Source organism: Rhinatrema bivittatum, chromosome 16 (assembly GCF_901001135.1).
Source record: "Rhinatrema bivittatum chromosome 16, aRhiBiv1.1, whole genome shotgun sequence".
Lineage (NCBI taxonomy): Eukaryota > Metazoa > Chordata > Amphibia > Gymnophiona > Rhinatrematidae > Rhinatrema > Rhinatrema bivittatum.
Genome location: NC_042630.1, coordinates 15,021,467 through 15,034,664, shown reverse-complemented (window position 1 = coordinate 15,034,664; position 13,198 = coordinate 15,021,467). Strand labels below are relative to the sequence as shown.

Genomic DNA, 13,198 nt, shown 5'->3' with positions numbered 1-13,198 from the left:
TACTAATCACTTCGGTTTACATTACAACAATAGATTGACAGTATATAGAATAATGTCTTACAATGAACAGGGTAAATAGAACTTTATATATATATATATATATATATAGTAAATAAAAAAGATGAGCAAACTAAGGAAAATAAAAAAAATAGGAAAAATGAATAAAAACAGTAAAAGAGCAAATAATAATAATAATAATAATGTGGGACAGGGTGCGGTTTTTTTGTGTGCCAGCCCTTCCCCCCTTGGGCTGTGCCCGGGTGTAGTGCGTGCAGGCACGGGGCACAGATCACTGCATCACCCTGGAGCCCGGGTGAGCAAAGGTTTTGAGTCACAGCCCCCCCCCCCCCCCCCCCAGACGGAGAGCCGAAGAGACCTCCAGACAGAGACAGAGAGAGAGATCGGGCTCGGTTTCCATGCTTATTTGGCATCCGAAATGAACGTCCCACCGGAGCAGATGGAAGCCACGTTTTTGGGCCGGGGCACGGGTGGGGCGAGCCCGTTTCACAAACACCGTGCGGGTCCTCGGAAAGTCCGAACGGGGCGCGTGCCACGTGACAGGGCTCGGTCACGTGACCGGGGGAAGTTCCCTGCAGCGGGGCCTTTCAGTTCCATCTCGCGCCGCAGCCAGGAAATGTAACAGGAGCCGCATCGCCACCTAATCCCCCCCGTGTCAGCTTTAACTTCCTTCTCAGAAGCTCCCGTGGGGGCGAAGGAAGTCCCATTTTTATGCAAAAAAAAAGAGGCCTTGCTTGGGAACCAGCGGGTCCGGATCCCCGAGCTCCACGCCACTGGCCAGATGTGCACAGATTCGGGAAGGTGATGTGCAGGGCCGGGGGAAGCTAAAACAGAGCATCAAACCATTCTTGCATTGTTTTTTCTCCTCTTGAGTTTAGAGATCTAGAGATATATATATTTTTTTTACCGTTGTTTCCTTTTCTCGGAAGCAATCGGAGCTCCTGCTATGAATCAGAGGCGCACACACCCAGTGGAGTGACATTGCACAATCTATCCATCCAAGCTGAGGGATCCTTTGTCTTATTGTATAGCCAATGTAAACTTGACCCCCCTCTCTGGGCAGATAAGAAGTGCACCACTCAGAGAACATTTACAGCAATTAACTCTTTAGCTAAGGCACAACTTTTCTTAATGCAGCAAGTGAGCAGCTCTGTAAAATACTTGGGCCAAGGGAAGCGTTTAACTCCCAGGCTTCTGATCTAGTTTCCTTGGCCAAAGTGCTACTGAGTTGGCACATCGGCTCCTGCCTTGCACCCTCCGCTGGAAGCAGTTGCACACTGCCCGCCATGGAGGCGAGCAAAGATCAGGAAGCCAGTGCCTCCCAAGGATGAGGTCAGCGGTGGCCAGGTTGACCGTGAATACACGGGCGGAGGTGGTGGCAGGCTTGGGAGCTGTTCCAGGAGGAATGTATCAAAGAAGCAAGGTGCTTCCCAGGCTGCCCCAGCACTCACAGAGTTTGGACTGACTCTCCTGCATCTACGCCTTCTGCACCGAGCTGTTGCCTCTTCAATGATTTGCAACAGCACAAACTCCACCGACGCTGCCCAGGACCTGATGTCTTTTACAGTGTAAGCATGCCAGATCCTTGGTGCAACAATCTGTCCAGTCGCTTTTTGCTCCTGTGCTGGGATGAGTTTGATTTGTTACTCTAAGGTGTCAATGATGATAATGGCTGATCATTGTTACTACTCTTAGATCTCTGTTGCAGAGGTGGAATGAATTTGGTCATTGTCTCTATCCTGGATGAAAATGGGTTTTTGGTCCTGTTCTGGGTGGAACTGGGTCTTTGGCTCTGCTTTGGGCTGAGATGGGTCTTTGATTTCAACATCCAATAATAAACACAGTCACATGATGACCCCCTCTCACCTTTCAAAGATCCACAGAGGATTCTGTGTTCTTGCTGTTGGAGGTGGAATGGGCACCGGAGGTCAGTTTGCTTAAGGAGGAAATGGTTTTGGAAAACTGGGGAACTCTCAGCTGCCTGCCACAGCAGGTGGGCTTCCAAACAAACTTCTCAGCAGAAAAGTAATAGACCAGGGGATCCAAGCACGAGTTGAGGCTGTTCAGTGCCATGGTGGCATGTCGGGCTGCGTACGTAAAGCGAACCAGCGAACAGCTGGAGAAGACGTTGATGCGACGCAGTGTGTGGATGAGCTGGATCACGTGGTAGGGGACAAAGCAAAGGAGCAGAACCACCAGCACCACCAAAATGGTGCGGAGCGCTTTCTTCTTTATCGTATCGGAGCTGCGGCGGACCCCACCGGTGACCATCAGTTTCCTGGCAATGAGCGAATAACAGATGATGATGACCACCAGCGGAATGAAAAACCCAAACAGAGCAGCAAAAATGCTGACCCCAGAAATGTGGCCTTTCCATGACTTAGAGGAGAAGTTCTCCATGCAGGCCACATGTCCATTCTTAAAGGTGTTCGTCAAGCGCCCCCGGAAGATGAGATACATGATTGCTGCAGCCAGAATGAGCCACATAACCATGCAGGCGACAATCCTGTATAATGGTTTCTTGAGCTGGAGGGACCGGATGGGATGGACTACTGCGATGTAGCGGTCTACACAGATGCAGGTGAGGAACAGGGTGCTGCCGTAGAGGTTTGTGAAGAACAAGGAGCCAGTGATCTTGCACATGGCCTCCCCGAAGATCCAGTTGTTACCCAGTGCATGGTAGACGACCTTAAAAGGCAAGGTCAAGACAAAGATGAGATCTATGGTGGCCAGGTTGACCTTGAACACATTGGTAGTGGTAGTGGCAGTCTTGGTGCTGATGAAGTACCAGAGAGCCAGCAGATTGCCAGCAAGCCCCAGGACGAATACAATGCTGTAGACGGCAGGGAACATAACGTACTGGAAGTCTGCACGCTCCTCGCACTCGGTCCCATTGTGGGATGGAGGTGTGGTGTTCAGTGCGCAGTCAGTGCAGTTCGAGCTGTAGTGGCTAAGCCAGGATCCTCCAGAGCCGGGCCCCGACTCGGTCAAAGAATTCTGAAACAAAGAGAAAAGCACCCACATGAAGATCTACGAAGATTTTAGCACCTAGAGTGATTCGTGCTTTAAAAAGCTTTGCCTCATATACAATGAATGGAACAGGCATTATATCCTGAAGGTAAAGTTATACTGCTTATCATACATGGGAGGCAGTGAGAAGATATGAGTGGTTTATCTTAATGTATATTAATACATTTTTATTTTATTTATTTTATCTGAAAAGATGTATAGTTCGCTTCCACCAGGTTCGAAGCAGGGTACAGCTAAAGTGTGCATACAAAACAGCAGACATATAAAATAAAACATGTATAAAAAGTAAAATCAAACATAGACTAGAACAACAAAATTCTACTTCAAATAAAAATACCTGAAGTATAAACAAACCTAGCATAAAGATAAAGTCAACGACTGCGACAGTAAATGGAGCTGAACTAGCTAACCCTGAAGGTACCCCGAAGTTATGCAACCTCACCTGTATGCGGGAACGGGCGTTTCATCCTTAATACAAAGTCAGGAGGGACAGGTCCGGAATGAGCATTTATACCTGGTAAGCTATGTATGGGGGGACTGTAAGCAGACCTCCCATTTGGTGTTGCATTGCCACCTTGTTGCCTGCGCTTGTATTGGTTAACCTGAGGGTTCAGGGGCACGAAGCCGCAGTAGGCCCATAAATGTTGCATCCTGGGAAATCCAGCTCATTAGAATTGGACCTTCCCTGTGTTCCATTTCTTGCCTCAGGATGTAATATCCCGATGGGTCACCCCCTAGTATCAGAGCATTAGGGGTGGCTGTTTTTCTCTGGGGGCGAATCTCTATTTCAAGGCTTTGAGCTGAGCTAATTCTCATCTCTACCGGAGACCCCAAAGTAAAAAAAAAATTGTTTTTTCATGAAGTCAACAGAAGTATTTAAAGACGGACTCATCATAGCTCTAACAATTCGGATACTCCGTACAGTAAGTTCTGGTGCTATCTTAATCAATCATTTTCTAGGTTAAGAAGTTGGATCAGAGTTTAGCTCTCTAGCTGTAGATCGAGATACAGAGCGAGGACAGAAAACATCTTTTATCCTTAATCTAGCTATAGGTGTAGGTGACAGCGAGTGAGGTGGTGTTTTATATGGCATCTGGGGACAGCAGAGGGAAGCGGGTGGTTTATGCTTATTGTAAAGTTGTAGAGTGTAACTTATGGATACTGATCAGCAAACGAAGCGGGCATTTTCTCCTTAATATAAATGTATGCAGTATAACTCCTGTGTGGGGCTGCTTCAGGCTTATTATAAAGCTACACGTCGTGATCTGTGAATCAGGGGACAGCAAAGAAAGTGGCCGCTTCATCCTTAAATTTACAATTCTGCACTGTTACTCGTGCACGGGGGACCACGAGGGAGGCAGGCGTCTTGTTCTTCGTACAAAAATGACGGGAGTGGCGACAGGAGGGGATGGGAGGGATGGAGAAGGTCACTTACCCAGGACAGGTTCATTGTGCAGCTGAGAGATGTCTGTGAAGCTTCTTTCCTTCCTCCACAAACCCTGAGGCACAGAGAGAGCCCTTCCTAGCTCCGGCCTCTCCACCCCCCCCCCCCACCTTGCTGCTTGTGATTGGAGGAGACAGGATGGAGGGGGGGGGGGGGAGTGACTGAAGCTTCGCACCCTTTCCCTGTCATGGGGCAGCAGCTGAGACTGAGTTCACAGGGGGTCTCCCCCTCTCTGTACCTCCCCCCCCTCCACCTCACCCCATCTATTTTGATTTCAGTGCCAGGAGATTGCCCAGGGCAATGCAAGAGGATGGTACCCGGACAGGTCATTTCTACACCCGCACTTCTCTTCTTCAGTACAAATGATTCAGTGCTGTTTTTATAGCAGTTATAAAAGCACCAGCATCAACGCTGCCTTTCTATTCTTCCCTCCTCCCCCCCAGTCTACTGTTACCTCCACCTGTATATTCCTCCCCCCTTCCTCTCTCCCAGTGCTCTATCTGTCTCTTCCCCCTCATTCTCTTCCTTCCTTAGTCTCCCTCTCTCTCCTCCCCTCCTCTGGAGACCTCAGCACTGCCTCGGGGCCTGGGCTGTGAACCTGACTGCACTTCGCAGGTGATGTTTCTGCTTTTTCTTCTGAGGGTCCCTCCCAGTGCTCCTCCGTGGGCTAGAGACTGGTTTTCCAGGCTTCTAGCCCACCCAGCTCTGAAAAACGAAAAGCTCTGGGAAAGAAGCTTTTTGAGAAGAGGGAGATTCAGTTTCACTTCTCCTCTGACTCTCTGAATCAGGGTATTTCTGCCTTTCACAATCCAAGAGAGAAGGGTTGGAGTTCTGCAAAAATCTGCAGGGTTAGCTTGGCTTAATGTGAATCAATTCATGGGTTCAGTGGCTCAACATCCAGCTTAGGATGTGGAAAGAGCAGGGGTTAAGGTCAGTTCAGCAGGAGGAGCAAAGCTGAACCCAGCTCAGTAGCAAGAGGAAGAGGAGGGGTAGAGCCACATCAGCAAGAGGAGAAGGCAGAGGGGAGGGGGAGGATAAGCCCAGTTCAACGGGAGGAGAGCTGAACCCAGCTCAGAAGGATTTTGAGGGTTACACCCCCCAGGCATGTCCCCTTGGGTAATAACTATGAGGTCAATATTCAGCCACTACCCGGCTGAGCAAGTTAGCAGGCTAAACTTGTCCGGCTTAACTTGGCCAAGATATTCAGCCGCAGAGCTGCACCACCGAATATTCTCAACTACCCTATAGTTAGCCAGTTAAATTTCTCTGAATCTCTGTAGGACAGCCAAACAGCTGTCTCTCTACAATGCCTCCCATTAAAGAAATACCCATATTTATGGTGGTGTCTAACATTTAAATGTGAAATGGTTGCAGCAGAAAGAAACAGAGCAATAATGTATATGCATGAAATATGGGACCCAGGGTATAGACTGAGAAAGTTAGTCTTGCCGGTTAATTTCCTTTCCTGCTGGACCAGTCCAGTCATCTGAATTTACACCAATTACTTGCAAATGGAGAAAGAGGACACACCTTTTTCAATGACCTGATCACTAGGATGGTACAATGCAGGCAAAAGCCAGTATCCTTATGTCAATGCAATTGAAGCAATCAATATCTTCCCCAAAACTACCATTGACTTCAAAAACTTTAAAAAGTATACAAGAAAAGTACTCTAAGATCAATCCCCTTCAAAGTCTAAATTGGGATATAAGAGGAAGGAGGTAAGAACAGTACTCTGGTTTTTCTATAGAGAATGAGTGAAACCTTCTGCAAGACCCGAGACCTCGGAGAACAGTGTAACTATTAACTTCTTGAAAAGGTCCTGGACTAGTCTAGCAGGATTCAAGGAAAGGAAATTAACAGGCAAGTCTAAATTTCTCCTTCCTTATCATCCTGCTACACCAGTCCGGATGTGTGGTAAGTACTCAATCCCACTGTCACTTGGGTGGGAGGAAGACAAGACTGCCCTGAAAATGTCTGCTCAAAGGGCTGAATCCCCCTTGATTGCACATTTAAATTGCAATATGAAAGCACAAAAGCAGGGAAGACCAAGTAGATGCCTTACAAATGTCCCCCAGAGCAATTGTTATAGGCTCTGTGTTTCAGAGACTGCCTGAGCTCCTATAGGATAAGCACGAAACCACCAGAAACTAAAGACCCTTCAGTAATATGCTGAGGAATTGTCTCTTGATCCACCTGGACCATTATGATGTTGAAGCTGTGTCTTGCTTGCTAAGTCCGCTGAACATAACTTCTAGCCTACTGGTCTTTGTGATGGATTAATCATCCTCAATACCTGAGCAGAATCTGACGAACATCCAAGAAGCAGAAAGGCCTAGCCTTGACCTAACATTCCCCTTGAGGAATGCTAGGAGTTTGATTGCCTAGATTTAAAAAAAACATTTTAACATGACCTAAGGTAAGAAGAATGGCACCAGTTGAAAAGACCAGGTAGGGATCTTTGCAAGATAACACCTGTAAATCTGAAAATCAACCGGCCAAACAATTGCCAGCAAAACACCACCTTTAAGGATAGACTCTTGAGAATGCATGATTAAGAAGCTCAAAGGGAAAACCCATCAGAGAACCACAGAACAAGACTCCATTAGGGAATTTCAACCCGAAAGGGAAACAAATTTGAGTAACTTTGTGAAGGTGAGACGTCCCCAAGAGCCCCCTGAATAAGGAGGCAGCTGGAACCATTCAAATCCTTCTCCAGGAAGGCCAGAAAAAGAGGAGATATCCAACCACCAGGGCGAAACAGACAGCTCCTTGTCACAGTTCCTTAAAGGATGCCAGACCTGAAAATCGGCCAAAAAAGAGAGAAACATGCAGGCCTTCAGCATGAAGCAATACTTGCTGAGGAATGCCCCTTTCTGCACAAGTAAACTCCTTCAGGGGTCAGCCAGGAAGACAACAGTGAGGCAATTCAAGGCATTGGGCAAGCCACAAAGGCCATGACCCGACCAGCATCTGTCCCTTCCCATAGAATCGCTGCAGGAGATCTGGGATCAGGTCAGGCAAGAGGAGGCGAGCAGCAAATCATGGGTTGCGTCCTCAGCCTCTGCATCTCTGGCCCCAAGTGCTGCTTTGAGGCGCAAGGTAATCTGTATGATCGTGTGGTTCAAAGCAGCAGTTGGGCCAGGCAGCAGAGAAGAGGAGGATGTGGCCAGAGGCACCACTGCTTCCTCCTACCGCCTGATCTGCATGGGAGAGGGAAGGGGGATGGTAGAGCGAGAGAAATGAAAAGAGAGAGAGAATGGGGTGGGGAGGGGGGCAGGGGAAAAGAGAGAGAGATGGGGAGAGTGAGAGGGAGGGGTAGCGAGAGAAGGCAGGGAGGTGGAGCAGGGAAGGAGAGAGACAGATCGGTGGGGGGGGGGGCAGGTGGACAGGGGAAGGGGCTGGAAGACAACTTGGTTGGCTTGGCCCCCTCAACCACAAAGGCATTCTGTGACACAACTGCGCAGTAGCTTGGACGAAGAAAATCTGCGGGGCTCATCGGGCAGGATGTGTGCACAGGATCTCCCGCACATGCTCGGTAATGTCTTTACTGAGCTCCGAGAGCCGGAACCACATCGATGCCGTCGGATGCCGTCACCCACGTTTAATGGCTACTTCATTTCTGCTTGTCGACGGAGAACTGGACTCACTCAACCTGGCACAGGAGCAAGGAAAGCTCAGCTAAGGAAACAGTGAAAACCGTTGCCCTAGGAGCGAAGCTGAGACGGCGCTCCACCGGGAGAAGACGAAGGAGCCGGGAATCCTACTGCACCGATCCAGAACTGCTGCCATCTGCTGGAGAAAGAGAATACTGGCTTTTGCCTGCACTGCATCTTCTTAGAGACTGATGATAATGTCCCAGAAAAAGCCATGTCCTTTGACTCCATGTATCTGGACTGGTCTAACAGGATGATAAGGAAATTTGTACTTCTCTAGGGGATACAATTGCTTTTTCCTTTGGTAGTGCAAATTCCTGATTGTATGATTCCGATGTTAATTTGAAAGCTCTGTTTTTCTAGTTTTGTTTTCTTTTAGCAAATCAATTATTTATTTTTATTTTTTATTTAAAAACTTTTCTATACCGTCGCTAAGTTCTCTACCATCGCAACGGTTCACATGTTGGCACATATATTAATGTAGGTGAGGGCGTACAATAGTACATTCTAACAGGTGCCGTCAAAGGTTCAGTTACAATACATCATTAAAGACAAACAATTGTTTAGTGAAGTAGGTCATGACCAGGTGTACCAAAGGTACTTTTCACGGGTAAAATTCATTATACATAGTGTTACAATTATGCTTATAGTGATGTAGAGTTCATAGACTACTCTACTGTACATTCATAAGTACCGTGTGCTGGTGTTCTTCCGCCTATTCCTGAATGTTTTCTATTTTCCCGTCTCTTTATATAATATGTGAACTGGGAATGTTTTTTTTTGTATTAAAGCGTTTATTAGCATAACAATAAGCAACAACAAGTAGCATACAAATTGAAACAATGGGAACACACTGCAGGCTAGAAGTAATACAGACAATTTGTACAACTTTGTTCCCCATCCCCCCCTAGTGTCAAATATGCTAAGAACTTTCAAAAGCCTTCAAAGTTAGTCCAGTGCAGAGCTAAAGTGGGATGATTACAGAGCTGGAAATGCATCACAATAAATTATAAATACAGGTAAGCCTGGTTGTGGTAGTGACCTATGAAACTATATAATAGCAAGGCTAACCTAAATGGGAATAAATTGGTGAATGTCATCAGGTCGGCACACATCGGAAGTGTCAAACAACACCGCCACTCTGAGACCAGTCCAAAAATGGTGTCCATACGTTTTGATGGAGCGATAACCGACGATGGCGCGTGGCTGTTAGTCGTTCCAAAACCTCCACCCGATGAAGTCGTCGGACGATTGTGTTCAATAGTGGAATATTTGTGCTCTTCCATTTACTTGCCAATGCAATCCTGGCAACAATAAAAATCTGTTGACATAATCGCTGACCATGCGGGGATAGACTCTCCATCGGATCACCCAACAGGGCGTGCGTCGGGCCCACGAAGAGGGGGCAGCCGAACATTCGGGTCAGCCAAGCCTGTAGCATCGACCAATATGGCGTTACAATTGGGCAAGTCCACCATACATGAAAGTAAGTGCCAATATGGCCGCAGTTCCGCCAGCAATTACTGGACACATTGGGGTACATTGTATGCAGACGGGTGGGCACATAATGCCAGCGATATATCATTTTTACACAGTGTTCCTGGTAGTGGGCTGATATGGAGCATCGACGAACTTGTAAGAAGATAGCCTCCCACTCCTCCAGGCTCCAATTAATATTCAGCTCACTTTCCCAAGCCAAGGAGCATTCAAGCTTAGTATTCTGGGGCCCCCGCATTAGCATATAAATCTTGGAAACCGCCTTCTTGACATCTCGAGCATGAATACAATAAGACTCAAACAGCATTTTAGTGGCTAAATGACTGGAGGGAAGCAGTTCTGTTTTTATGAAATGAGCCAGTTGTAAGTATTCCAAGAAAGGGAACTCCACGGTAGGATATTTTGCCGCCAAGTTAGAGAAGGTCTGTAGACGTCCCTCAAATAGTAAAGCACCCAGAGTATTCAAGCGCAGGGTCTTCCAAAGTGGAAACGCTTGCTTAGGCATTCCGATAGCGAACCCAGTATGGGAAAATATGGCTGAGAGTGAGTGGTAGTCTGCGTCTCCCACCAATTTCGGTTTCCAGCGTAACCAAATTTTTAGTGTAATTGCCAACGGAGGGGGCATGACCGAAATGGAAGGCCAAGTGTTCCGGGGCTGCCAAAAAAGTGCAGTAAGTGGGACGTTTCCAATAAGATGGCGCTCAATGGACTGCCAGGGTGTAGGATTTGAAGCTGAAGCATGAATATGCAGAATTATCCTCAATTGGGCCGCCGCATAGTACCACTCTAAATTGGGGACGCCCAAACCCCCGCCATCTCTAGATCGATATAAAACAGATCTGGCTACTCGAGGGGGTCTCTTTCTCCAGATGAAGTCAAAGATTGTCCGTTGAAGCTTCTTCAGTATACCAGATGTGAGGTAAACAGGGAGCGTGATGAAAAGGTAAAGAAATCTGGGCAAAACATTCATCTTGATGATGGCAATACGTCCCAGCCATGAGTGCGGGTCCCTGTACCAGCGGAGAAGATCCCTCTCTACAGCTTTAAACAGTGGCACATAATTAAGGTGATATAGCTTATCCACATCCTCTCCGAGATAGACCCCCAAATATTTCAGCGGTTTAGATGTCCAACGGAATGGGAACCGGTGCTGGAGATCCTGTACGTCGAGAGTGGGTACATTGATATTGAGGATTTCTGATTTGTCCAGATTAACCTTGAAGCCGGAGACGGAGCTGAACTTCTGGATGGCCGTCAGTACCGCCGGAAGTGTTGTTTTGGGCTGCGTGAGGGTAAAAAGGATATCGTCCGCAAAGAGAGTCATCTTATACTGGCGGCTTCCAAGTGTCACTCCAGATACACTATCAGTATTTCGTATAATCGTAGCGAATGGCTCTAAGAAAAGAGCAAAAAGCAGGGGAGACAAAGGGCACCCTTGTCGGGTGCCTCGCTCTATGTGAAAACTGGGACCGTAACCTCCATTAACTTTTACTCGTGCTGACGGTTGGTTATATAGCTGTCTAAGCCATAGAAGAAAATAATTGCCAAACCCCATTTTTGACAGGGTATGAAACAAGAAAGGCCAGTGTACCATGTCGAACGCTTTTTCAGCATCGACTGCAAGGAGCACGCATGGGATGTTTTCTTTACGGACCCACCAAAGGAGATTTACTGCCCGGCGTACATTGTCAGACGCCGATCTGCCGGGTATGAACCCTGCCTGGTCCGGGTGTACCAAATCGGGAAGGAGACAATTGAGACGTTCTGCTAAAATACGAGCCAGCAACTTAAGGTCCAGGTTGATCAAGGAGATCGGCCGGTAGGATCCGCAGAGAGTAGGGTCCTTGCCTGGTTTCGCTATAACCGATATGCCGGCCGTGTTAGAATGCATACTTATGACCTCACCGTCACGGAGGGCATTAAAGGCCGTCACCAAGGAAGAAGCCAAGATATCAGGGTAAGTTTTATAGTATTTACTGGACAGTCCATCTAAACCTGGGGCCTTGCCAGCCTTCAAAGCTTTGATCGCCTGTTGAATTTCAATAAGAGTAATAGGTTTATCAAGCCGGTCTCGTTGCTCTTCCGTCAGGACGGGTATATGCGAATCATTCAAATAGTCTTCAATAGAGTCCGTGGAGATATCTGTGCGGGCCTTATAGAGGGCTGCGTAAAAACTTGTGAAACAGCGATGAATATCCTGAGAATTCGTAACTAAAGTGCCCTTATCAGACTTAATCTTGGCTATACTGTTACGGAGTAATTCGCCCTTAAGTCGCCGGGCTAGCAGGCGTCCAGCCTTGTTGCCTCCCTCATAGTATATTTGTTTGGTGATGTTCAGTGCATGAGATATTTTTGCATTGTCTAAGGCTTGTAAATCATTTCGTACCTTGGTTAGTTTTTTGTAAACCGCATCTGCTGGAGTTAACATGTGCTGTGTCGATAGGGATTTTATCTCTTGGAGGAATTGCTGCCTCTGTTGCTCCGTATTGCGTTTACAGTAAACCGCCCGAGATATCAGCTCTCCGCGAACAAAGGCTTTAGAACAGTCCCAGATAGCCATAGAAGAGGTCTCCGTAGGATCTTGGTTGCGAAAGTAGTCTCGGAGGAGGTCTCCCAACCTTTTTACATAGGAATCATCATCCAAGAGGCTCTCGTTTAAGCGCCAGTATTGCGTTCCTCGGGCAGTATCTTTTAGATCAACGTCCAGCCACACCGGGGCATGATCACTCCATGTTATGGGCTCTATCTCCACCCGTTTGATAACATTTTGTAATCTTTTATCCACAAAAATGTAGTCAATACGCGTATATGTTGCGTGGGCCGCAGAGTAGAAGGTGTATTGTCGGGAGGTCGGAAAGCGCTGTCTCCATATATCTACAATATTCCATTTATCCAGTAAGTGCAAAAGCTCCCGCCGAGCCGCCCCTGCAGACGAAGACCCCGTACGCGAGTTGTCCAGGTGAGGCTTTAATGTTAGGTTGAAGTCGCCGCCCATAACCAGCTGTTGATCCGAACGAAGCAGTAGGCAATCCGCCACATGTCGCAGGAATTGTGACTGAGCGGTGTTGGGAGCGTAGACGTTAGCAATGGTAAGTGCTGATTGACCCACTCTGAGGGTCACCAGAAGAAAGCGTCCTCCTGGGTCTTCATATCGATGCAGCACCTCATGCACCACCGACATGGAGATTAGTGTAGCCACTCCTGTGTATTTGGAGCCTTGTGTACAAGAAGCATAAAACTGCGTGGGATAGTTCTTATGTCTCATAAGTTTCACATGGTGTCGCCGAAGGTGGGTCTCTTGTAAAAGAACTATGTCCGCTCGTAGGACATCAAGTTCTTGAAACAGTAACTGGCGTTTCCGATGAGTGTGCAGACCCTTGACATTCAGAGTTAAAAGTTTAATCATTGCACCATATAATATTCCCTACAGTAAAAAAAGAGTGAGCAATTCCCAATAGCATAGCATAGCACATCACACTAAATAAGAGGCAGTCACATGTTAGAAACAGCATACGTCGACATTGAAACCCAAAAACCCCCCCTATAGGTATAA

General features: G+C 47.3%; 1 protein-coding gene across 1 annotated transcript; it reads right to left on the bottom strand.

Annotated features, from left to right (window-relative positions):
• Window positions 1-739: 739 nt before the first annotated feature.
• On the bottom strand, window positions 740-4,544 carry LOC115078830 (lysophosphatidic acid receptor 6-like). Its single transcript, XM_029581866.1, has 2 exons — window positions 4,484-4,544; window positions 740-3,015 (listed from the first exon to the last, which is right to left on the bottom strand). Exons 1-2 carry the CDS (start codon window positions 4,496-4,498, stop codon window positions 1,888-1,890), a joined length of 1,143 nt encoding a protein of 380 aa, XP_029437726.1. The 5' UTR covers window positions 4,499-4,544; the 3' UTR covers window positions 740-1,887.
• Window positions 4,545-13,198: the final 8,654 nt, after the last annotated feature.